At 42.0% G+C, this 27,663-nt stretch overlaps 1 protein-coding gene across 2 annotated transcripts in view; it reads left to right on the top strand.

Annotated features, from left to right (window-relative positions):
* The window catches only part of LOC129701771 (glucocorticoid receptor-like), a 78,677-nt gene extending 53,223 nt beyond the window's left edge, over positions 1 to 25,454 (top strand). For both annotated transcript variants that reach the window (XM_055643196.1, XM_055643197.1), the window contains 7 exons: positions 629 to 795; positions 3,359 to 3,475; positions 7,447 to 7,719; positions 10,232 to 10,376; positions 13,716 to 13,846; positions 15,039 to 15,196; positions 20,224 to 25,454. In XM_055643196.1, the coding sequence (XP_055499171.1) occupies positions 629 to 795; positions 3,359 to 3,475; positions 7,447 to 7,719; positions 10,232 to 10,376; positions 13,716 to 13,846; positions 15,039 to 15,196; positions 20,224 to 20,379 (1,147 nt within the window). In that variant the 3' untranslated portion in view covers positions 20,380 to 25,454. The remainder of the gene's footprint in view (positions 1 to 628; positions 796 to 3,358; positions 3,476 to 7,446; positions 7,720 to 10,231; positions 10,377 to 13,715; positions 13,847 to 15,038; positions 15,197 to 20,223) is intronic.
* Positions 25,455 to 27,663: the final 2,209 nt, after the last annotated feature.

The raw sequence follows: 27,663 nt of genomic DNA, 5'->3' as shown, positions 1-27,663 counted from the left end.
AGAACGTGGTAGTGTAAGAAGATAACATGGTTAAGAAAACATGTGATAGTAGCCTTCATTTTCATTTGTTGGAGCATTGAATACAAGAGCAGGAAAGTAATGTTCCAATTTAAAAAAAAAATTTCAGACCTCAGCTGGAGTACTGCATGCATTTCTGATCACAGTAGGTTTTGGTGCATTGTTGCCATGTGCACTGAGGTACAGTGAAAAGCTTGTGTTTGTGTGCTATCCAATCAAATCAGATAATAGACACAAAATGCTGGAGTAACTCAGTGGATTTAAAAGCAAGACATTAACAAATTGAAAGCGGGAACATTATACAGTGGCACACTATAGATAAGTCTTAGGACTCGCTGTATTTAAGGCATACAATTAGAACTTAAGTTTGTGAAGTATCATCGTGATGCTGCCTTCAATTTACCAGTATTGTTTGATTAGCCTAGGAGAAGACTTTGTTAAATATTACAGTTTGGACCCCTGCTTCCAGAGAATGAAATGATATAATTACCAAAGAAATGCTTTGCCAGGCAATATAAATCTCACCATTGACTGTTTAAATGTAAATACCCATGGGATATTTGTGTGTCAGATATGATATTTTATGTGATCTATACATTTTTTCCTCTAGCTCTGCCCTCAAATCTGATGGATACTCAACAACCATCTCCACCTCCAATGCCTCCTCAGGGCCACCTGCCAAAGTTTGTCTAGTTTGCTCGGATGAAGCGTCTGGATGTCATTACGGTGTTCTTACTTGTGGAAGTTGCAAGGTTTTTTTCAAGAGAGCTGTAGAAGGTAAGGATTTTAAAGTATTAATGTGTTTTAACCTAATCATTATATTATAGGTAAGATGGGCAAAAGCAAAATTTTATTTTCATAAATTTATCAGTGCTTCCTGTGCCAAAGTGTAAAAAAGGAACTGCGGCAAGAAATGAAACCATATTGCAGAAAGAAATTAAAACGAAAAAGTGAAATTTGCCTCTGCTTATTTACGATTATGTAGAATATATATTGTGGAAATGCACTGTTTGACTCATCAGTACTTATGGGTTCCCTTGAACATTCTCCCAACTATCCTCATTTACTTTATTAATGTAACCTTCTATCCCCTTATCCCACCTCCCCATAAAGAAATCAATACAATTTGTTCCGTCACACTCTGTTGATGAGTTCCATATTCAAGGCACACCTCTCAATTCGTTAGATAGACACAGGATGGGAGCATCCCTGGAGAAAAATAATAGGTGGGCTAATCTAGCGGCAACTAGAATGAGGAGAGTAGCGAGAATTCTCGAGCCGTAGGTGGGTCGCCAGGAGGTCGAAGGTTCTTGGAGGTTCTCGTAGGTTGTAGCCGGTGCTGACCGGTGAATTTCATTGGCTCATTGGGAGGAAAAAAAGGTAAGCAGTAGTTTTCAGAACCAAGGATAACCGACCGGTAATGTTAAATGTCCGCCGAGCTTCACAGCCGTGTATCTCTGACTTCTTAAAAGTTGTCTCCACTCCTTCTCCCTCTTTCCTCTACCCCCCTCTTTTAAAGGATCTGCCGTACACTGTGCTTTAGCCGTCTTTTTACAGCGCCAACCCTGTTCATCGTGGTGTGTGTCTGTTTCACCTTGGCTTTGCACATATGAATTTATTAGACAGCGCTCCCCCCACTTGCCCTGTCCCCCACCTGCATAATGGGCTGGTGAAGGAAGCGATGTGTGTGTGTGTGTGTGTGTGTGTGTGTGTGTTCCACTCTGACAGTCGCCGTTCCAGTTGCCGGTTTTTCAAGTGACTCCCGGCAACTTGACAGTCGCCGGCAGTCCGCTGAAAGATCGCCTAAGTGGGACAGGCCCATTATATTCCCATATGCTTTGATAATTTGGATAAATTCACCAATGCCAAGTTATGTCACTATTGCCATGTGGAAACTAAATGCAAAGCTAAGTCTGCAAATTTACACAAAGCGCAAAGTGCTGGAGGATCTCAACAAGTCGGGCAGCATCAGACCACCAGGGGCGCCGGGGAGATGGCAGCCCTGCCAGCAGTCTGTCCGTCCCGTCAACGGAGCGCTCAAGGCCCCCGACCGAGGAAGAACACAAGGACTTGAACTTTATTCTGCCTTCCATCACAGTGAGGAATGTGTAGGAGTCACTGTGGCGGATGTTCATGTCAAATGTGTTTTTGAGTCTGTTGCTTTTAATTGTATGACTGACCTGGCCAGTGAAATTCCTCGTATGTTGCAAAACATACTTGGCGAATAAATTCTGATTCTGATTTTGATCTGTGGAGGGAACGGACAGACAACATTTTGTGTCAGGACCCTTCTTCAGACCTGAAACGTGTGTTTGTCAATTCCTTCCATAGATGCTGCTTGACCCATTGAGTTCTTCCAACACTGCGCAGTTATTATTACTGTGCAACCTGTTTAGGATTTAACAAGTCAGTTAAGTATTTGAAAAGCCTGGATTCTCACTGGTATCTTATTACTTAACTGTGGCTAAGGAACACTCTTCCATCAACTCATCATTCCATAATGTAATTGCAAAACTGGCTCAACATCCCATATATTTATAGCATGTTCACCGCATTGAAGTATGCATCAAATCTAACTCATTTGATCCACCCACTTAGCGTTGATATAAGCCTCCTTTCACTGAAACAAAAAAAACCTGCAGAAAATCTGAAATGAAACTAGAAAAAATGGATACGCATCAGATCAGATGGGGAAATGGCGTTAACCAGAGATTATTGACCTGAAACATTAGCTCACATTTTCTATCCATAGATGTTGCCTGACTTGGCTGAGTGTCTGCTGCATTTTTTGTTTATTACAAGCTTCTCTTACTTGTCGTCTTCGCTTGAATTTATTTCTGAGTCATAGCCATGGATACTTCAGCCCTTCGGCCCAACTTTTCCATGCTCTTAGCTCCAATTGACTGCCACTATGCATATAATTAACACTCTGGGGAAATATTTGAATGGACTCAGTCCTTGCCTTGGTTATAAACAGTCAATTTGCAATTCTACCTACTTGTTTTGATGCATGACTGCATCCGAAATGTTAACTATCCTTTTGGCCTTATGGATGCTGCCTGAACCGTTGAATTTCTCCAGCATTTTTCGTTTTGCGTGTTCATATTTTTGTTGCCTATAAAAAAATAAGCTATTCATATTGTCCCAGTCCTATATTGACTGGATTACTCTGCAATGGTCTTGTATCTTTGGTAGACACAAAATACTGGAGTAACTCAGCGGGACACGCAGCATCTCTGTGCACATGTCTTTTGCAGGGTGTTGCCTCTGAACCATTGGGAAGTTCTAATGTTGGTTGTGCCAATGGTATTTTCACTTAAATTTACTCTTTTCCATGTAGGGCAGCATAACTACCTCTGTGCTGGAAGGAATGACTGCATCATTGACAAGATTCGCCGAAAGAACTGCCCAGCTTGTCGTTTCAGAAAGTGCCTCCAAGCTGGGATGAACCTTGATGGTAAATTTGATTCAACTATCTCCATTCAGACTATTGTGATCAAATGGGTAAATGGTGAAGTTATGGGAAAAGTTGGTAATGGGAGATATCTGGTTGTCCTTGCATTAAAATCAGAGAAATATAGTGCATCGCTTTAGCAACCTATTAAGAAAACAAATGATGTGTGATCCTTATAATGAAGGGACTGGAGTAAAGGAACAAAGCTTTATTAATAAAATTATATAGGAACATAATAGAGACACAAAATACTTCAGATGCTAGAATCTAAAGCAAAAACAAACCAGGCAGCATCTGTGGAGGGAAATAGACTGTTAATGTTGGGGGTTGAGGGCTTTTCTCTGAATCAGACTTTCAATTTCCATCCACAAATGCTGTCTAATCCGCTGAGTTCCTCTGGCAGTTTGCTTTTTGATCTGACAATATTACCCAATATTTACTTCTCTTGCAGCTTGTCCTTTGAGCCTAGGTGGGGCTTTTTTAGGACAGTGTGGGAGACCAAAGGTGAGATGGAGAATTAACTTGGAGGCTCATGGTTGTCATTGCAGATTGAACAAATATGTTTTGCACAAAATCAGTTCACAAAGTTGATAGAGGCACAAGAGAGTTACTGTTTCACTCGGATAGAAAATTTGGATCCCTGATTAGTCGGAGGAAGTAAAGGATAGGTGTTATATCTCATGTAGTTGCATGTGAAGCTGCTGTGAGAAGGGAATTGAGTGTTGGTAGGAGTGGAAGAGGGAAATAGGGGAGGTCACAGAAGAAATGGTCTAAATGTGGGGAAGATCAGATATGTCGGAGGATACTGAGTGAAAATTGCAGATACCCTGGTTGAGGTTTGCGAGTCGTCATTAAATAAGGCTGAGGTGCCAGAAGACTGGTGGGTCGCAAATGTTGTGCCTCTAATTAAGATGGGCTGCAGGGAAAAGCCTGGGAACTACAAGCCAGTGAGTCTAACATCTGTGGTTGGAAAGTTACTGGACAGTATTCTGAGCGTTATTTATAAGATATAAGCATTTTGATGGACACTTGCTAATTGGGGATAGACAGCATGGTTTTGTACGTGAGACATCATGTCTCACAAATCATCTTGGGATTTTTGAAGATATGACCAAAACAATTGTTGGGTCAGCTGTAAACATATATTGATTTCAGCAAGGCATTTGACAAGGTTCCAAATGGTAGACTGCTCTGGAAGGTTAGATTGCATGGGATCGAAGGACTGATAGATGACTGGAGAGAAAATTGGCATCATGGAAGAAAGCAAAGGGTAATGGTGGAAGGTTGTTCTTCGGACTGTAGACCTTTGACCAGTGGTGTGCCTCAGGGTTCATTGCTGGTCCAATTGCTTTTGTCATCTATAGCAATGATTTGGATTTGAACATACAAGGCATGGTTAGCAAATTTGAAGATGATACTAAAGTGGGTGGTAGTGTAGATAGTGAAGATGGCTGTCAAAAATTGCAGAAGGATCGTGATCAATTGGTGGGCTGAGGAATGGTTGATGAAATTAAATATAGAGAAGTGCAAGGAGTTGCATTTTGGGAAGTCTAACCAGGGCAAGGACGTACACAATAATTGTCAAGGCTCTGGGGAGTGTAGCATAGCAGGGATCTAAGAGTGCAGGTACAGAGCACCATGAAAGTGGCATTGCAGGTAGATAGGGTGGTCAAGAAGGCTTTCGGCACATTGACCATTCTCAGTCAGAGTATTGAGTATAGAAGTTGGGAGGTCACATTATAGTTGTGTAAGGCATTGGTGAGACTGCATTTAGAGTATTACTAGACTAAGTGGGACCCGTTGGGTCCCATGATGACACGGGAGGGCTGGTCCACCATCACAATATTCCACCTCTCCACCAATTCCAATATTGGTGGGCAGTGGAGGGCTTTCTGGAGCGTTAGTATGGGTGTTGTGGGCTAAAGGGACTGGTTTCATGAAGGCTAGTATGGACATTGTGGGCCAAATTAATTCTTGGGGTGACAGCTCAGTTACTCAAGCCTGATGTGCTGGCAGCTCACTCACGGCTGGTGGGCTGGCAGTTGACTCATGGCTATTCATTGAAATTCCATTTCAAGCAGGGTGCAAGGCCACCAAATATAAATGCAGTTTCCTACCATTTCAAGCAGGGTGCAAGGCCTCCAAATTCAAGTGCAGTTTCATACCACTTCAAGCAGGGTGCAAGGCCACCCAATTCAAGTACAGTTCCATACCACTTCAAGCGGGGTCCATTTCAAGCAGGATGCAAGGCCACCAAATTCAAGTGCAGTTTCGTACCACTTCAAGCAGGGTGCAAGGCCACCAAATTCAAGTGCAGTTTCATACTACTTCATGCAGGGTGCAAGGCCACCAAATTCAAGTGCAGTTTCATGCCACATCAAGCAGGGTGCAGGGCCACCAAATTCAAGTGCAGTTTCATGCCATTTCAAGCAGGGTGAAACCACTGTAAAACCACACAAAACATCACATAAGCACACTCACAGTTCAGTAGACATTCAGTGTGTTCAGTTGATTCACAGCTCAGAGTCGTGACCTCTCCCTCCCCCATCTTGCAGAGTGAGCCACACCCACACTTCCGTGGCCTTCATGCATGATTGACAGGAGAGAGATTCTCAGCATTTTTTAAACACTAATAACACTTTTATTTTTCATTGATGGGAAGAATCTTCTGCACCTGATGAGCAGAGGGAGACTGAGTAAGATGGACAAAATCACAGCCATAAGTGGTAGCGTTTTATCTAAAATCAATATACAGTGCAAACAGGAAGTTGTCAAGTTTAGACTTTTAATCCAGTGCTTTATTTCAAACCAACCACCACCAACAAACATTTGCAGTGCTTTATTTTAAACCAACCACCATTTGCAGTGCTTTATTTCAAACCAACTACCATTTGCAGTGCTTTATTTTAAACCAACCACCATTTGCAGTGCTTTATTTCAAACCAACTACCATTTGCAGTGCTTTATTTCAAACCAACCACCATTTGCTTTGCTTTATTTCAAACCAACCACATTTTCATTTTCATACCACATTAAGGGCACTCAAGGTCAGTAAAACCACGCTCACAGTTTAGTACACATGTGTTCAGGGTTATTCACAGCTCAGACTGAGAGACGTGACCCTCTCGCTCCCCCATCTTGCAGAGACTGACTGAGGCACTCAACACCTCTGGGTTTTATAGTCCCTCCGGAAGGGGCGTGGCCTTCACATTTTTTAAACACTAATAACTCTTTGATTTTTCATCAAAAGGGAAAATCCTCTTGTCCTGCACAGCAGATGGCCAAAAATCACAGCAACTTTTTTTCTAAAATCAATATACAGAGCAATAGGAAGTGGTCAATATCAGACTTTCAGTAATATAGATGTTCTGTCCTGTTACCTTGTTATAGGAAAGATGTTGCTAAGCAGGAAAGGGAGCAGTGAAGATTTAGGAGGGTGTCGGAACGCAAGGTCCTGAACTTATAGGGAAAGGTTGAGCAGGAGGATGAGGGGTGATCTTACAGAGGTGTATAAGAACATGACGGGAATAGACAGAGTAAATGCACAGAGTCTTACCCAATGTAGAGGAATCAAGAATTAGAGGACATAGGTTAAGGTGTGGGTTGGAAAGCTTCAATAGGAACCTGAGGGGCAACCTTTTTTCACAAAGAGTGGTAGGTATTTGGAATGAGCTGCTGGAAGAGTTAGTTGAGACATGTACTATCCCAACATTTAAAAATCATTTGGATATGTACATGGATAGGATTGGTTTGAAGCGATTATGGGCCAAACGCGGGCAGGTGGGACTAGTGTAGATTGGGCATGTTGGTCGTGAAGGGTTCCACGCTCTATGACTATGACTCAATCTCATAATTAAGCCATAATCAATTGATGCCGCGTTATCAGTCACAGCAATGGCCTTTCCAATAAGATTTCGCTCTCAGATGGGACACCTCTTTTAAACACTGCTGTAAATCTAAAATTTTATTTGTAGCTCGGAAGACAAAGAAGAAAATGAAGGCGCCACACAGCAGCACCTCAGAAACCACAACAAAGGCAGTATCACAGGACCTTACTCTCGTGCGCCCTTCATTGCCTGTCTTAAGTCCATCTGTAACCTCGATCCTTGAGATGATTGAGCCAGATCTGTTGTATGCAGGATATGACAGCTCTTTGCCCGATACGCCTAACCGGCTTCTGTCAGGATTGAATAACTTGGGTGGGCTACAGATGATCTCGGTTGTGAAATGGGCAAAAACTCTGCCAGGTAAGTGATAATTATAGCCAGGATTTACTTTTTCATGCTTTTGTTGATGATTTCACCAAGATAATGCCTTTTTCACAATCGAGTGCCTAAATCAGCATTTTTTTTGCTGTTTTGCTAAAATGTTGTGCTATTTTCTCTAGTTACACCATGTTTTCTATGTCAACATGTTAATATTAATGTTATTATTAACGTGCTATCATAGTATAAATTGCAAGAAAATTTCCACCACCGGGGGCGCCACCGTCGGCCGTTCATTCATTCGTGCCGCTGCCTGCTGGTTCAGTCTTCTCCAAAATCTATTTATTGCTTCCAATTTTGCAAACTTCCCACAAGCAATCACTTCCCTTGAGAAACGTGGTGAAACATTAGTGAATAACTTGAAGGTTTTCAACAAAGTAACTGATGATATTCGTAAAGTTCCTGGCGATGTAGGTAGCAAAGACATACAAGGAAAATGTGAGAGAGTGATTTTAGCTAACAAAGATCATGAAGAAATACAAACATAGCTAAAGTTCTCTCAAAGGTAGTTGTAATGCACAAGATATCGACATGAATATAGTCTGTAGCTTGTTTCAGGTATGCACCAGTGACCTCAGCTGAGGTAGAAATAAGTTTTTCACAACTGAAGCATATTCTGTATGACAGACGGCATAGTTTAACATCAGATAATTTGAAAAAAAGGCTAGTAATTATGTGCGACCAAGCAACTTTGGTCATTTAATGTAGTATATATATATTATTATTTTTAACCATATTTTGGTGGTGGAAACACATGCCTTTTTACGCCTTTTTATAGCAATAAATGTCTTTTTCGTGCCTTTTTGTAATTTTTATTATGCCTTTTTGCCTGCCTATTTCAGAGTTTTTTAGTGCCTAAACACCCTGGTTCTGGTGATAATGCATTGTGCTTTGAAAATAGGCATAGTCATTCTTAAATAGGTCCTTTTACCAGCATACATTTACCTCTTACCAGCATACATTTTCATGGATACCATTTGTCATACTTCATCTGAATGACTAATATATGCTTGTGATTCACAAGAGCCAGGTGCTTATAAACTATTTAATCACAAAGATTGTCACAATAAGCGAGTTCGGTATTCCGACTGCGCAAGCCTGGGTCATAGGTCACTACAGATAAACATTGGAGGTTACGGATCAGCTGTGTGTTATCTTTGGTTCTGAGACCTTTGTTTCAGTGAATGCTTTATGCGCCCCCCCCCCCCCCCCCCCCCCCCCCCCCCCCCCCCCCCCCCTCGCCTGAGGTGTCGGACCGGGTTCGCCGGGAGGGGGGGTTCGGTGCCAGCTCTATTCCGGCTCCCGGGGACTGCAGGCCGCATCTCTCTCCCTGTCCAGTGGTCGTCAGTTTGCCCGCTCGGTGGAGGGTGTTGTGACTCAGACGGAGAGGTTTGGTGGCAACGGGGGCCGAGCACCGGCCACCGGAGGGGACACACACGGGACGCTGCGGCAGGCCAGGCAACATCTCCGGAACCGAAACGTCACCCATTCAGTTTCTCTAGCCGAACCGCCCCGGCGGGGGCCAAGCGCCGGCCATCAACGGGGCTGCGCACGCGGTGCTACAGCGGCTCAGCTGGACGGGCAGCATCTGCGCTGTGCCTCTTAATATCTAAAAAAGACCATGACGAAGAGTATTATAGAAAATTGTGGGAGCACTGTTCCTGAAATGGACCAGCTTCATTATACACCTCAAAGGGTTCATGCCAAGATCCTCTTTAGATTTATCTTTGGTGGTGGAAGTTGTGTGTCAGAGTAGCCTAGCTGAGTATTTGCAATCCATTTTGACGATGGTGTTTACTGCAACAATGGTGCACCAGTGGCAAAGGGAATTAATGTTGCGGCTGCTAAATGTGTTGCCGAACAAGTTGTTTTTGTTAAGGATTGTGTTGATCTGTTGATTGTTGGAGCTGTACTCGGGCAACAAGACTCGGATATTGTTGGAGTGGTTCTCGGGCCACTATTGCTCTAGTTTATTGTGTTAACATTTTCTGAACTGCGTGCAGGGAATTGCCATGTTTTTATTAATGACAGTTCTACTGTCTTGGACCATCTTTGTTTGGGAGCGCCTGTCAGGAATAAGTTAGTCCATCCAGTGGAATCTAAGCTGAAGGTATGACGCAAGGTTTTAAGATGGTGTCCATCGAGTTCTAACCTTGTGGGAGTAGCAATATTTTAATGTACACAAAAAAGCTGGAGAAACTCTAGCGGGTGCAGCAGCATCTATGGAGCGAAGGAAATAGGCAACGTTTCAGGCCGAAACCCTTCTTCAGTCTGCTCCATAGATGCTGCTGCACCCGCTGAGTTTCTCCAGCTTTTTTGTGTACCTTCGATTCTCCAGCATCTGCAGTTCCTTCTTAAGCAATATTTTAATGTTTGTTTGAGAAATTAAACTTTTTGTTAGAAGATCATTCCTAAGATATCCAGTGCTACAGTGTCCGATGATGTTTACTGATATTCAAGAGGAATCATGTAGAATATTTGTTTCTTTCTGCAGGATTCAGATCCTTACACCTGGATGACCAAATGATGTTACTGCAATATTCTTGGATGTCCCTTATGGTTTTCAGTCTTGCTTGGAGATCTTATAAACACTCCAATAGTAGCATGCTCTTCTTTGCACCAGATCTCATCTTCAATGAGTAAGTACTGCATCACAAGTTGGCATGGGTGATTCTTAAAAAATATTCATAATCCCAAAAACTTGCCTTCGAAAGAAGAACAAAATGATGATATGGTAATAGTTATTTTAATTAAAACATAATATTGCTGTGAACCTGAGCTGGGCAATCGGTTTCACCCTTTGAAGTGACAGCAATGGATAGCTGACGGTACATCCCAGTGTTGTGGTAGTACTCTAACTTTTACTAGTAGAGTGGCATTTTGTTTAAAAGGAAAAGGAGAAATGGGATCCAAGTAACGTGAATCTGCAAAAGAAACAGGAAAAGGACATGCAATCATCTGAATCAGTCTGAAGAAGGGTTCTGACCCAAAACGTCACATTCTATTTCTCCAGAAATGCTGCCTGACCCGCTGAGTTACTCCAGTACTGTGTGTCATCATCTCATAAGCCAATTCCGCTATTCAATGTTATCATGGCTAACCCAATCACACCCTTGTCTCTAAAACACTTCCCTTGTGCTCTCCCCATATCTTTGATTACCTTGTAGTGCAATTGCCTGTTACTTGAGTATACAGATTGTGTATACCTCAGGCTCAAGCACAGATACTTATGGTTCGCCATGTGTCACTGTCTGCCAAACCTGGAAATGAAGCATTTAATCCCTCAATCCATGTCAGTAATTTAATCTTTTTCCGCCAACTCCATGGTCCATGTACAAAGATGAAGGATCAGAACAAGATTGATATGATCGATAACGTGCAGGATAAGGGAAATACAATTGGGATGTAACACAAGAACACACAGATATTTATCCTTTGTTAGGCTTGTCAAAATGCTTATTTTGGAGGAGGCGATCTGTGCAGACGGGAGAAAAGAAACAAAGCTTGTGTGGTATTTCAGAAGAATTTCATGATTGGGGAAACCATGTGCTTTACTGAAATCTGAAACAAAAACAGAAAGCGTTTTATTCAATACCCAGCAGGTCAGGCGGAAAGAAAAACAGTTTACGTTTCAGGTCAAAAGCCCTTATCAAAACATACAGTTGTGTTACCTGCTAGGAAGGATATTGGAAAAGAAGGTGGCTCCAATCATTGTGGGTCATGTTCCAGTTTGGAGGTTACTTGGTAGTAACTTGCTGTGCTCCAAACTGTACAGCTCTGTGATAAAGATAAGGGAATTTTTGCAAGGGAGTGGAAAACCACAAGATCACTTTAATAAACAATGAGATAAACCAGCTCAGTAAGCTCTAGAGATAGAATTTTAAAAACATTTGGTTGAGATTAACAGGGAAGTTATGCACGTGCACCCTGGTATAACAGAACTGCTTGAATGCATAATTACAAAAAATATAAACCATAGAGTAGTTTTAATATGGATTTTTACTTACACCCAGATCAATCTAAACTGGCTAACTTCATCTGAAAGGTGGTAAATATACGGAACAGGGGATCTAATGTTTTCCTATTAATTTCTAACATCTGATGAAATTCAATTTTGGACGGGATCCACCTTGCCCCATTGTAAAGCAAAAGAGATGCAAGCTTGCAGTCTATCATATGATGCCATCATCAGAACGCCACAGATTGGTAGCAAATATTTAGGGCACAAAAGAGATATTATTATTGAATGGTGACACATAATTTCACCACATCCTCTTGTGGAAGTTCCAGAATGTTGCAGTGTTAATAAGCACTTGCATAATTCTCACAATACTATTTTTCCCTTTTAAGTAATTGCACCAAAATCCTGTGTCCTCATCAATTTTTGTGCCAATCAGCAGAGAGACTGATGAAGACACAGATATCTCAGAGTTGTTCTTGCTTTATCATTGCTTCTCGATGGGCTGATAAAGGTGCTGATGGCCTCTAATGATAGCCCTGGTTAGTTCTGGCCATGGGAAAGTTTGTTTTCACCCCTTCTTCTCTTTCCTTACCTGAAACAATTTTGTCTCCTTTGCACCTTTGTCACTATCTCTACTGTTAACCAATTACTTGTCAGGCTTTGCCTCGTTCCTACTTCTCTTCAGCTTTCTTACCCTAGTCTTTGTCTGAAGAAAGGGTCCCAGTCTCAACCTTGGTCTGTCCATTCCCTCCATAGATTCTAAGTAAACCACAGTGCTGGAGTATTTCAGTGGGTTAGGCAGCATCTAACGGAGAACATGGATGGCTGACATTTTGTGTTGGGGCCCTTCTTTAGACTGAAGAGACCTGACCCAAAATATCATCTATCTATGTTATCCAGAGATGCTGCCCGACTCGCTGAATTACTCCAGCACTTTTTGTCTTTTTTGTAAATCGGCATCTGCAGTTCCTTGTTTATTCCACCATAGGTGCTGTGTAATCTGCTGTTCATCTAGCACTTTGTTATTTTGCTTGATGTTTCTGTTCACTGTTAATGAATTGAATGGTATGATTAAGGACAGTGCTTCATGCAATTACAATGAATCATCAGTAGATTAATTTTTGATGATCTTGACTAAGCTTGCACAATGCTGCCAATATTTAGTCATTCACAAGGCGCAGTATCTCTGATAAACAACAGTATTTGAAGAGACATTGTAATTTCTCCTTGGGCATAAAAATCATTAAGATCTTTATAGTTAAGTGACATCTTAATTACAAGAAGATAGGCATAAAATGCTGGAGTAACTCAGCGGGACAAGCAGCATCTCTGGAGAGAAGGATTTGGTGGTGTTTCGGGTTGAGACCCTTAATTGCAAGACTAGTATGATATTTAAGATTTTTTAATCTCAATGTGCATGTTTCAGTGTTCATTTCACACTCAGTAAAATATTTAAACTGCAAGTTGAAAGTTGTGTTGTACTTCCTGGATAGCTGCCTGAGATAATTCCTAAATAACCTCAAGCCCAACTTGACAGTATCTGAAATCCATTGTTCTTAAATTGATGCCTTAATGCCAGACAAATGACAATGGAAAACAGCATGTTTTTGGCACGAGGGGTTTAGCAGCAAACATACTATTATCATTGCTTAAAAGAACATGAACTCAGAGTTGCGAGTCTGTGGAATTCTCTGCCTCAGAGGGCGGTGGAGGCAGGTTCTCTGGATGCTTTCAAGAGAGAGCTAGATAGGGCTCTTAAAAAAAGCGGAGTCAAGGGATATGGGGAGAAAGCAGGAACGGGGCACTGATTGGGGATGATCAGCCATGATCACATTGAATGGCGGTGCTGGCTCGAAGGGCCGAATGGCCTACCCCAACATCTATTATCTATTGTCTAAATATTGAATATAAAAAAGTGTTCAGGGTAAAAAACTTAATTTGCAATTCTTTCAATAGCAAATGTAAAGGAATATAACAAGAACGATGCACATGTTGACATTTTCTTTTTTAATTAAAGGGAGCGGATGCAGCAGTCAACTATGTACAGTTTGTGCAAAGGAATGGGCAACATTGCAGTAGATTTCAGAAACCTTAAGGTTGCCTATGAAGAATATCTATGCATGAAGGCATTACTGCTGCTTGGCACAAGTAGGTATTCATCTTGGTAATATTATTAGATTGGGCACATCATGTGAATCCTTCAGTTAATTTGTAGATTTTAGTCTCAGTGCAGTTATAAATATATATAAACTATTAAGGGTTAATGCAATGTGGCCAGTTTCTTATATCAGTACATTGTGTCATGATTATCTGAATATTATTTGACGATTTCTACCTCTTTGATTGATGTCCCTCGGACTAGCCTTGACCGGACTTTACTGGCTTTACCTTACACTAAACGTTTTCCCTTATCATGTATCTGTACACAGTAAATGGATTGACTGTAATCATGTATTGTTTTTCTGCTGTCTGGTTAGCACACAACAAAAAGCTTTTCACTGTACCTCAGTACACGTGACAATGAACTGAACTGATTTCTAATTTTGTAATGCCATTATAGAAAAATTATAAAGTGAATACAAGAACATAAGAAAATAGCAGGAGTATGCCATTTGGCCCCTTCAGCCTATCCTGCCATCATCCTGATCATACTCATCTGCTCCTGAACACTGCCTCTTCTGTGCCAATTCTTCACATCTCTCAAATTCCTGATCTTGCATAAATTGCCTGATCTACTTCCTCTTTAAAATTCCAACGGTGATCTTGCCATTAGATTTACCCACAAACCAAACAAAAATCCTCATGTCGTTCCTGTCATGCTTGATTGAGCACCAAACTACTTAATGAGTGCCCTGGGCAATTTATCCTAATAACTAGCTTTCTCAAGTTGGATCCATTAAATGCCTTTGACGGCAGCAATTATTGAAGGTGACTCACCACCTTGAGGGCACCTATGATGGGCAATATTTGATAATGTTGCTAGCAATGTGCCCATATCCTGAAAATAAATAATCAGTTGGTGTACAATCAAGACCTTAAAGCAATTGTACTTAAAAGTTTGTGCACATCAATGTACTAAATTAAATTTGTCTGTTTAGTCAATTCATAATTAGGCTCAATAACAGTAATTTTTGGGTCTACGATAGGACATAGATTGGAGCCACACTCCAGCACTTGGACTCGGCTAATACTGATTGATGGTGGATGGATGCACCATGGAAGCAGGTCCTTTGGCCCACCGTTTATTTCCCATTTATATCCCATATCATCTATTGCTATGTTATGGCTTTTGCTTACTCTCACTGCATAAATCACAAAAGGTGTTTTTCTTCCTCTGCAGTACCAACAGATGGCTTGAAGAGCCAGGCTACGTTTGATGAGATTCGAACCTCGTACATAAAAGAGCTGGGGAAAGCCATAGTGAAGAAAGAGGGAAACTCGAGCCAAAACTGGCATCGTTTTTATCAGCTGACTAAACTTTTGGATTCAATGCATGATGTAAGTAAAATTCTGGGGAAAAAGTAAATGTTTCAAGTATTCCAGCAGACATGCTAACATCAATTAAATTATTGGTTGGTAAACATTTCCTGCAGAGGCAAATTGGAAATGTAATACAGGTGCACAACCTTTTATCCGAAAGCCTTGGGACCAGACACTTTTCGTAATTCAGAATTTTTCGGCTTTCGGAATGGAAGATTTTTAGCGTAGATTTTAACGGCTGGCTCAGTGGTAGAGTGCTCGGCTCGTATCCGCAAGGTCGCGAGTTTGCGCCTCGATCCCGGCAGTTACTCGATCGCGAGTTTGAGTCTTCAATGTATTTTTTCTTGCAGAATAGGAGAGAATAGGGAGGGTTAGGCTGGGATCATTCTCTGCGAGATGATCTTAGTGCGGGAGACAAGTGCAGGAGAGGTGTACTGACTGTGTGGGCAGAACTTTGGAAGTGATTGCCCACCATTCTCAAAAGCCGCTGTGTCTCCCTGTCCCTCCAACTCCAGAGGAATCCGCTCCCCGATGGGCCGCTACGGCGACAAGTGGCAGTTCGCCCACAGCCAGAGCTGCGCCCCCTCATCCGCAACCCGGGTTCTCTCTGGAGTTGGAGCGGGGCTGGGCTAGAAATTGCTGGCTGTGAGTCTCTGGGATCTCCGTGCTTGCAGTGGGCACGGGGGTCGGTGTCCCGATGAGGGGGGCGCAGCTCGGGCTGTGGGCGAACTGCCACTTGTCGCTGTATGCGGCGCATCGGGGAGCGGCTTCTGGTGGTCCTGACGTCTCTCAGCTCCTGTCCAGGGGGGTGGCCGGAGACGTCAGGACCAACAGGAACCCGCTCCCCGATGCGCCGCTACAGCCTTGCGGCAGTTCCACCCACAGCCCGAGCTGCACCCCCTCATCCGCAACCCGGGTTCCTCTGGAGTTGGAGCGGGGCTGGGCTAGAGTTGCTGCTGGCTGTGAATCTCTGCGATCTCCGTGCTTGCAGTCGGTGTCCCGTTGGTCCTGACGTCTCCGGTCACCCCCCTGGAATGGAGCTGAGACTGGGAACTGTACCGCCCTTGCCCCCTCACTCTGCAACTGCAAACAACCCCACAGTTCCCAGTCTCAGCTCCTGTACAGGGGGGTGGCTTGAACGTAACAGCCCGAGCCATCAGCTTCTACCCTACGGGGACGGCGGAGAGCGCAATTGTACTCTGGAATTGGAACGGGGACTGGGCTAAATTGGCTGTGGGTCTCTGGGTAGTGCTTGCAGTGGGCCTGGGGGCTCAATAACAGTAATTTTGGTCCTGACGTCTAGGGCCAGTTTGCAGTTTTCCTTTGGAGTTGGAACGGGGCTGGGCTGCTGCTGGCTATGGGTCTCTGGGATCTCCGTGCTTGTAGTGGGCCTGGGGGTCGGTGTCCCGTTGGTCCTGACGTCTCCAGTGACTGGCACTGGCTACAACGTGAAGACAGTGCAAAGCCCCCACGCCGGTGCAATGCGTGGGGAGCTGGAGAGGGGAGGGAAGGGGTCACACACATAGCCGGAAAGCAGAGGGGTGTAGGTGGGATGAAACTGAAGGGAGCGACAATTTGCTGCTGCCTGCCCGCTGAGTTAAAACGTTCCCACGCAAGACTCACGATACACTGTGTATCGTGAGTCTACCGTGGGAACTGTTTAACTCAGCGGGCAGGCAGCAGCAGATTGTCAATTATTAAGCCTCCCGCGCAATATACCCTCACCGTCTCTTTTATGAATGGGGCTTTAGTTCCCCTTTCTTCGAGGACCCCTGCGGGCCGCCCTCGGTGAACGTTTTCGAGGACCTTTCTTCAAGGACTGAAAAAATGTCGCTATTCGGAGGTTTTCGTTATTTGGATCTTCGGATAAAAGGTTGTGCACCTGTAGTGTAATATTTTTCAGGACCTGAACAACTACAGTGTTCATTGTCCATACTTGAGAACGCCTGGTAATCTGCCACCACCACAGTAAATGTCCGGGTCCAGATGATGAGCAACTTGGAGGGGAACTTGGAAGTGGTGGTGATCTTTATTAACTGGCCTTTATTAATATCTGACAATGTGCACTTTAACCACATGTGGTTTTTACTATTACAAATCTCAAATTATGGAGTACAGAGGCAAATAAAAAATGATGGGTCTTTGTCCCAAACATTATGGAGGGCACTGTAGAATGGTATGTGCATGGGTGGTGGAAACAGAGACAATAGCAGCATTTATGAAGTACCAGGTGTATTCTGATGAAATTAATTTAAATTGGCATCACAGTTGGCACAGACATCTTAGGCAAAGGGCCTGTTTCTCTGCTGCATTGTTCCCTGTTTCATAAAATAAAGTTTTACTATTTTGGCCTCAGAGCTACACAGAAAATAAGTATTCACTTTGTTCCTTATCCTGTCATCAAAACGTTGAATAAAGTTTACTACTTTATATCACTGTGTAGAGACTAAAATCTTAAAATCACCAATGCTGGCATTGACTGGTTAATGTGCCTGCTAAACACTGCCATTTTCCTTCATAAAATACTATTAGACCATTCCCTCCATAACTCCCTGGCCAATTTGCACCTTCCCACCCAAACCATCCCCTCCCGGGTACTTCCCCTTGCAACCTTTCCCCATGTTCCCGATGTTGGGGGAGTCCAGAACCAGGGGCCACAGTTTAAGAATAAGGAGTAAGCCATTTAGAACGGAGACGAGTAAACACTTTTTCTCACAGAGAATGGTGAGTCTGTGGAATTCTCTGCCTCAGAGGACGGTGGAGGCAGGTTCTCTGGATGCTTTCAAGGGAGAGCTAGATAGGGCTCTTAAAAATAGCGGAGTTAAGGGATATGGGGAGAAGGCAGGAACGGGGTACTGATTGGGGATGATCAACCATGATCACATTGAATGGCAGTGCTGGCTCAAAGGGCCAAATGGCCTACTCCTGCACCTATTGTCTATTGTCAACCGCAGGAAATGCTACACTTGTCGCTTTACCTCTGTCCTCGACTCCATCCAAGGATCCAAGCAGTGTTTCCAAGGATCCTGCACCTCGTCCAACCTTATCTACTGCATCCGCTGTTCCAAGTGTCAACTTCTCTACATCGGCGAGACCAAGCGTAGGCTTGGCGATCGTTTTGCCCAACACCTCTGCTCAGTTCGCACTAACCAACCTGATCTCCCGGTGGCTCAGCACTTCAACTCTCCCTCCCATTCCAAATCTGACCTTTCAGTCCTGGGCCTCCTCCATTGCCAGAGTGAGGCCAGCGCAAATTGGAGGAACAGCACCTCATATTCCCATACACCCCAGCGGTTTGACCATTGACTTCTCTAATTTCAGGTTGTCCTTGCTTTCTCCCTCCTTCCCCTCCCCTTCCCAGTTCTCCCACAAACATACTGTCTCCGCCTCTTCCTTTCTTTTTCCCGTCTCTCCCCCCCCCCCCAACATCAGTCAGAAGAAGGGTCTCGACCCGAAAGTTCACCTATTCCTTCTCACCATAGATGCTGCTTTACCCGCTGAGTTCCTCCGACATTTTTGTCTGCCTTCGATTTTTCCAGTATCTGCAGTTCTTAAATTAAATATTAAAATGTTAACGTTCACTCAGTTTAACAGATGAGGGTTGAAAATACAAATTATTATAATCTATAGATGTGAACATTAAATGAGTTGACAATAGTGCAATTATTGAGTTTTATCAACAAACCTTGGAAACAGATTAAACAAAGGAATAGTGAATTTTAGGTTGTGTTGTGAAACTTTCCTTTTTCCAGCAAAATGGCAAATTTGACTAAGATCAGGGTGGCGAATATAAATAAGATTTTGTTCATGTAATAATTTACTGTCAGAGCCAGCACTTCATATACATTTTTTACAGTTGTTTTTATGTATTCTTGTATTCAAATTTTATTGTCATTGCCTCACTTTGAGACAACGAAATGAATTTCCCGTACAGGCAGTATCGTTTAAAAAAAATCACAAGAAAAATAATAAAAATAAATAATAAATAAATAATAAAACATATTAAAAATAAAATTGAAATTGAATTAAAAATTTAACAAAAGCACAAACACAGAAAGTCCACAACACAACATAACATAAATGGCACCCAGGTGAGGAAGGCACCATAGTCCAGCCAGCCTCCCCTCCGTGTCCATCCGTGGTCGGGGCCTTCCGAGCACCCGCAGTCGCCGCCCCGGGTGGCCCGATGTTCAGGCCCTCACGCCGGGCTGGTGGAACGCTGACGCCGAACCCCGACGGTGAGCATCCTCCTCCTCAGCGGCCCGGACCTCCTGATCAGCCGCCTCCCGCTGCCGGAGTCTGCAGCTCCCGAGTCCGCAGGTTGAGCTGGGCAGAGTCACAGGACCCCGCGCTGTCCATCAGCGCCGCCCGCGTTGGGAGCTCTGCAAACCGCAGCTCCATGATGTTGGTGCAGCAGGTCCAGCACTCCGGACCCCCGGTAAGGCATCGCCAGCCCCGCGATGTTCCAGCGCTGTCCCGCCGCTGCTGGAGCTCCGGTCGATCCCGGCAGGAAAGGCCGCGCCAATCCAGGTAGGTAGGCCGCTGTGGGGGGGGGGGGGGGAGGACGCGACTCGAATAATAGTCGCGTCCTCACCAGGAAGCGGCTGAAGTACGGTATCCCCCGCACCGTGCCCTCTTCCCCCACATAAAAACACCAAAAAACACAAAAAAATACACTTTTAACATAACTAAATAAACAAAAAAACAAAAAGATACCGGGCTGTAGGTGGAGGCTGCTGGCACCAGTGCCACCGGAAGTACAAGAACTACTTATAAGGGTGTGATAGATGGTCGGCATGGACCAGGTGGGCCAAAGGGCCTGTTTCCATGTAATTTTCAATCTAATAAGATTGCTCACCAGGAGTTCTCTATCTCAAGATATTTTTCCAAACTATAACACCTCAGAAATCCGGCATGTCCACTGTTAGCAAGTCTACTGTGTAATACTTTTTACATTTTCACAATTTTAAATCCCCCTTCAGAAATGTTGACTTTACGCGTGCTTTGTTTCGGTTTGCTAATATTCTTGTTATTTTCTCTTTTAGTTGGTGGAAGGGCTCTTGCAGTTTTGTTTTTATACCTTTATGCAATCAAAGACACTCAGCGTGGAGTTCCCCGAAATGTTGGTGGAGATTATTAGCAACCAGTTACCAAAAGTCATGGCTGGAATGGCCAAACACCTCCGGTTTCACCACAAGTGACTGCCTTAAAACAGGAAAACAAATTGCCTTAAAATTACCCACCATAGCTTTTCGCAATGTGATGGAATTTTGGAAATGTTTGTCCTGCAAACGCTTGCCATTATATCATATGCACTACATATGGTTTACAGAGGGTTAGGATTGGGCTGGAGTGAAAAGGAAGCAGTTTTATAGCCTAACAACTGTATATTGGAAAATTCTGCATGTATTTTGTGGTGAACTTTTATTTTTGTGTACTGTGACACCAGTTTTGATTTTATGCATGTATTCTAATGAGAAGTTTACAGTGTATATCAGAAAAGGGAAAATTGTGCCTTTTTTAAGCTTTTTAAGTAATGTAGCCAATTTGGACAGTTTACTCTATTGTTAATGCAGGAGAACTGGTAACATGCTTAGTATTTTCTTTAACTGTATGTTTTTTTATATATAAGTGGAATTTGAGCCTGATGAAGTTTTACTTTATAACCATCATTGAATTCTGTGTTGTACAAGTAAACTTGGCCATTGCTCTAATGTAAATGTGTAAAAATTGATCATTTTGTAAAATACTGATCAACGGTCTGGTATTTGAACTACCTAAAAAAAAATCTGCTGTTTGATTTGAGAGGGCAAACATATTTCTGGAAATGATTTGACTCGTCGAGTGTGGATAATGTGTGCCACGCTCTATGGAAAAAGAGTTTGTGATACATTACTTATAGGAATTTACCGTGGCCATATTTGACAATGTGTCAATTAATTGCCTTTGGCAATGTGATATTTTAGAACTTTATTTTGTTCAGTTCCAGTGCTTGTTGGTTCATCAATGCTGATAGATTTATGTTTATGCTCCATAATGGGGCCAACATGGCTTCTGTGATTAGCTCCAGGATATTAATTAGGAAAATCCCCTTTTAGTTTCTGTGGGGATGACGCATTCCTTAATGTAAGCATCTTATTGCATTTAAAGAGGCATTAGAGTAGAACTGATTCTGGTGATTAAACAAAGTTTAGATTTTTTAACAGTTGGGTAGATTGCAGTTACATTATGTAGTCAGTAAATTTCCAGTTGATCAGTCAGTCGTGTTTTTGATTCTGTTTGGTGTACAGTTGGAATATTTGGAGACTATACCACCATAATGCAGGGAAATTTAGTTTTCTACTCATGATCGTTGTTCCTCAGATAGGATGATAATTCAAGATATTGTAATTATTATAGCAGTTAAGTTTGCAGACTTGGTGAAATTGTGAGGAACTGCCTTTGGGGAAAGAAACCAGGGAGTGGAAAATGCTGAAATAAATGCCCCCTCTTATTTGTAAACTACTGTTCTCTGCTCTGTCCTAGAATTTACTACAACAATCAGCTGTGGTGCTTTAACATCAAACGTGGTTCAGACAAAATAATTTAAATCTGTTTCTTGCTGTTTTCATCAATATCTTGTATACCAATTCTATTGGTTGATTTGACCAAGAGCTCAAACTGCAGCCAACCAAAACAGAATGTTAAAATTGTGTGTTAAATTGATTTGGACCTGTTTAGGTCATCATTTGCAATTGCAGCAAAACTGGCCATAAAACCCTTAAAGCTGTTTGATTCCTGTGATACAGTGGTGATCGGCCTGGAAAATTGGCATGAGAGGTTGAAAGTAGGAGATAGGGTGGTGATGTGTGTTGTTGGACATCATTTCCACAATTACAACAGAATTCTACATTGCTGTTTGCCAGCAATAATGTAGCCACAATTCATTTTGGTGAGTATGCCCAACTAGCAGATGTATGAATTTTACATTTGTGGTGTAACAAAGTGGTATCTTTGGGTGAGGAGGAATTAAAAAAATATCAATCCTGCATATTAGCACAATATATTTAGCAAAAGATAATTAAAAGTAAAAGTTTCACTGCATTCTAATGCCAGAAATTTAAGCTTTTAAATTATTTTTTTCCCTGAACCATTGCTCTTTAACAATTGGGCATGGTGGTGCAGCGGTAGAATTGCTGCTTTATAACACCAGAGACGCAGGTTCAATCCTGACTACGAGTGTTGTCTATATGCACGTTTGTACGTTCTCCCCGTGACCTGCGAGGGTTTTCTCCGAGATCTTCAGTTTCCACCCACACTCCAAAGACGTACGGGTTTGTAGGTTGATTGGATTGGTATAAATGTAACTTGCCCCTGATGTGTAGGATAATGTTAATGTGCGGGGATCGGTGGGCCGAACAGCCTGTTTCCACGCTGTATCTCTAAAAACTAAAACTAAAAATGTCTGATCACCAGTCACCCATATTTGCAGAAACCTGCTGCACTAATAGCCTCTGTGTAATCATGAATTGGGCCTGGTGCTGTGGAAGTCCCATTCTGTAAGTAGCCCTTGCTATTAAACAAGAGGAAAGAGATGTTTGTTTATTTGGGTTTTCTGCTATTGAGCGACTCAGTGGTGCTGACCTGGTTTTCTGTGACTTGAAGAGTCCAGTAAAAATGAATAGAGTATTTATAGTTCATAGCTGGGATGAAAGTGTTATTTAAGATGGATGTATGGGCTACTGTTTGGCTAGTCCTTTTCGAGGATTTTATATATTATGGACAGTTAGAAAAATTGGATCCCATGATTATAGTACCAAAAACATTTTTTTCTTTTAATATCTGATTGTACTTTTATTAGGAGAGAAATATGGCTACAGTTTTTCCGTGTAGTTTGTGACTCGTGATTTTAACCATTTTACCTATACTGCAGGCAAAGACCTGATTTAAATTGTTTTGCATGCTGGTGCAAAGTTGCTGACAATTCAGTTTTCTTCTCATAAGATTTGACACCAACTCTGCGTCGTACCTGCCAAGATGCAGAATAAACCGGGTAATTACATACTTAAAGCCCAGCTGTTTTTAATCAAGGTTTTTCTCTGCAAAAAGGTGCTTTATCAACAAAAAAAATTCTATTACTTGGGCTGGACCCGTTGAGAGGAGAACAACATGTATATTTTTATTTCTGCCCTCCGCACCTTAGGAGAAACAAGAGAATTATGTCTACAGCACCAAACAGGTGTGTTTCTATGTTAGCCATCACTCAGCAAAAGCAAAAATATATTCTAACACCAGCCAATTCCAGACAACGCCACTACATCCCTCTATTGAAATAAGATGAGTAAATATCACAAACATAGTTCTTTTTGTATTCTGTCTTGTGAATACAACCATAACCCTGTCTTTGTATTTAGCTACGCAATATATATAGATAACCAAGTAACAAATGCATAGATATATTTTTCAAATTTGAAGCAGATCCTCTAATTATGCAGTTTCTGGTGATGTATTATAGGCTGATTTTAGTTCCATTATCAGTTTAGAAACAATATCTTCGCACATCATACTTTCTTTAACAAGGATAATTGTGGAGGATTTATACGTTGTTATTATGAAGCAAAGTTGAATGTACCCAGCTTCTCACAGAAACTAAAGCTTTTTGATATTATTTCAGTACATACAGTGCCCTAAAAAAAGATCAAACCATGTGTAACTTAGGTTGTTGCAGTTCTACATGTAAATGACTAATCTTAAATGATTTGGATTTAATTCAAAGTGAGTGATAAATCAAATGTTTCTGGCCGAGTAGCAAGAAACAACATTTGAAAGGAAGTGCATCTGGTGTTAATGAAATGGAAAAAAATATACAGTATTTTATAACATACTACAATAAAAACATCTTGTGCTTGGATTGACTTGTGATTGAATTTGAATGAGACCATGGGAAATAATATGAAGACATTTGAAAGGGTTTGAGATTGGTACATGGAGGGAGGAGATAAGAGCTTATAACATTACCTGGCTTCACAAAATAAAATTAGTTTTACAAATTGCTAGTTAAGTCTGCTCATTGTCTAATTCTGATATCAACTGGACAGTAATTGTCACAATACAAAAAAACCCCAACAAATTATTGATAAAAACAGCACAAGACACAACACTCAAAGGTGTCCTATAGAATGTGCTCTGAGGACGCAGTTACACCTTTCCAATAGTAAATAAGTGGAACTGGAGGATGTAAAATAACATTAAAAAAAATGTGCACATCCATGCATGTTTATGGGTCAATTTTCGCACAATAGCATTATTAGAAACATAGAACGCATATATCACGAAGAATTAAATAAATTAGTCAAATTTTAAAACGCTTAATTCAATTCAGTGAATAAATTTAATACAGCTTATCAATTCAGATCTTGTTTTTTAAGAAAATGAATAATATAAGTTGTTAAGATGATCTTAGTTTCTATAATCTGCCTAATTGCAATTTTTTGACATAATCAGGTTTACAAGGATATAAAGTCCTTCAAAAATGGTGCCATTTTGGTAAGATTAATTAAAAATGATTTACCATCATTTAATATTTTCCTAAATTTTAATTCTATAAACATAAAATACGAACGCTGTCAGTTCAAATGCTAACAGTGTGCCTTTTACAGGAAAGAAGAACATGAGTCCGTCCACCTTGTAGAGTTTTCAATTCAATATTTTTCAGAATGGTCTAATTTTGATTGTATAATTTTAATGCCCATGCACTGAGATAATGTAAAGAACAGACAATCAAATGTGGCTCTATTACCTCAAATACATTTATTTGTGTAGATTATATACAGGATTGTGTTAATAGTTCATTAATGGTGCGCCAGTTTTGAAATATGGAAGTAAAGAATGAACAAATATTACCAATTTCATCATTTGACTGGAAAACAATATACTGAATATTATGGAGAGGTTGCTTATCCTCCCATGATCTCTCATCTTCTCAATGTCACACAACCCATTGATAGGATTAAAACCTGTATGTGGCTTTCTTTAAAAACTTCTGGATTTATTTGACTTGTGTAAATCCGATGGGCAAGTGTTTTTGTAGAATGTTTTTCCAAGGTCCTGCTTCCCTTTATTATGCTTTGAACTGATCTTTGTGGCACGTCTGGAGTCATGTCTCATTTACTAATAGTGTTGCAGATGAAATTTGCATAATTGTGCAGGTGTTATAAAGTCCAATAATTGTGAATAGCTTTCAACAATGCAGATAATGGACAGAAATTGGATAATAATAAATTTGCTTTTCCACTAACTGCCTACTGTTGTTACTTGGTATGGATGCTTTCCTTCCTACAAAATCCTTGATGTTGATTTACAGAAGTTTCAGATGGATTATTAGAATAATAAAACAAAGTACCAATTTGATGATGGAGGATTCTCAACAAATGTCTTTAACTTTTCGTTCCTTTTAGTTACCCCCTTCCCTCTTCATCCACTTCTCATCTTACTGTGTCCCAATATCCCTGCTCAAATGTTTAGCAAAAGCTTAACACTGCAAATATCAAGAAGACAATTTCCATGCAGGGAGAACATGACTCCCGCCCATGTTATAATGCCCACCCACTAATCTACACTTATCTACAACACTCTTGTATCATGGTTTGTTCAGAATGTTTTAGTGGGCCAAAATACAGAGCTGCCATATAAAGCTGTGATATGATCATCTGGCATGTTGCCACTATGAGTTATAAATCTGTGAATGATTAGAACGGTAATTCCGTGCCATGAACAAGCTGCCCCTGTAATCGGTAGGACAGCGCTAACTAAGAGTGAACTTTCAGCAGTGCAGGTGAACTATGTGCATCTTCAGGACAGCAGGAAATTATACTCTACACTCAATGACGTTTCATCATAAGAAATGGCGAGATTCAGAGAGGATTGCACATGTTCTGTTAGCCTATTGCCCAGTCTGGCAGGATATAGTGACCAATACACCAACAGGATGACCAAATGAAAGACACGAAAAGCACAATCAAGATAAAATGATAGAAGGATTGAGGTCCAAGGTAACAAATAATACAGATGTTGGGCCATGGCCAGTGTTAGAAATAACAATCACTGCAATTTAAAAGGACACACAATGCTGGAGTAACTCAACAGGCCTGGTAACATCTCTAGAGAACATGCATGGATGATATTTCAGGTTGAGACTGATCATAAGTCTGAAGAAGGGTCCAGACCTGAAACATCACCTATCCCATGTTCTCCAGAGATGCTGCATGACCTGCTGAGTTACTCCAGCTCTTTGTGTCCTTTTGTGTAAATAAGCATCTGCAGTTCCTTGTTTCATCAATAATTGCAACTATATTGGTTGTCAATGTACATGCAATCTTTTTCTGTGCTTATTAACGATCTTTTCATTGTACGGTCAGACATTTAATTGATTTTTGATACAATACAATACAATTTATTTGTTGTCATTTGAACCCAGAGGTTCAACAAAATTTGGTTTCTGCAGTCATACACACAAGAAGAACCAAGACACAACATATTTTACACGAACATCCATCACAGTGAATCTCCTCACTGTGATGGAAGGCAAAGTCTTATCTCTCCCCTGCTCTCCTCATTCTCCTCTCGATGTCAGAGTCAAAGCCCCCGGCGGGCGATGGTAAGTAAGTCCCGCAGCCATTAAAGCCGTGCCAGGTGATGCGAGGCCGCGCTCCGGGTCTTGATGTTGGAGCCCCCGATGTGCGCTAACAAGTCCCGCGGCCATTTAAAGCCGCGCCGCGCGATGTAAGGCCCCGCTCCAGGTCATCCTCAACCCTGCAACTTGGACGGGAGAAGTCGCCGTTGCGGAAGCCCCGAAAAGTGGTCTCCCAGCAGGGACCTGCGGGCTCCCAGTGTCACCGTCCACCGGGCCGGCGGCTGGAGCCCCCGAATCTCCGGGGTCGGGCTGCAGCAGCGCACCACCACCGTTCCTCCCGCTCAGAACTCGGCCAGCACCGCGATGGTGGGTAAGTCCGCAGCTCCGCGACTGGAGCCCCAGGTCGTTCCGGTTGGAGGCCGCTCCACGGTGCTCGGCCCCAACGACAACGGAGACCCGACAGAGAAAAGGTCGGGTTTTCCATGCAGGGGAAATATTTTAAAAAGTTTCCCCACCCCACACACATACCCAGTTTAAAATTTGTGGTTGTGAATGTACCCTCCCCCCCCCCCCCCCCCCCCCCCCCCTGATTGTGGTTGTCAGGTAAGTTAGTAGCATTTTGTTCCATTTGGGAATTCCTCCTGGATATATCCCTGCCTAGAATGCATTGTTCATGAAGTAAAGGTTTAAAAAACCATTAAACTTTTTATGTATCAATAATTATCAAGAAAAAAGTGTATCAATAAAGTAGGCACAAGGAACTGCAATATAAAGTACAAAGGTTACAAGGGCAAGCAATAGCACTCTGCAAAAACATTAATGCTTGAAATTGCAGCAAATTCCAAGTTGTGCTCCATTGCTGGTATCCAGCAGG

The sequence above is a fragment of the Leucoraja erinacea genome, chromosome 11, assembly GCF_028641065.1.
Source record: "Leucoraja erinacea ecotype New England chromosome 11, Leri_hhj_1, whole genome shotgun sequence".
NCBI lineage: Eukaryota > Metazoa > Chordata > Chondrichthyes > Rajiformes > Rajidae > Leucoraja > Leucoraja erinaceus.
Note: the sequence above shows the minus strand (reverse complement) of the source record. Positions and strands in the feature narration are given on the sequence as shown.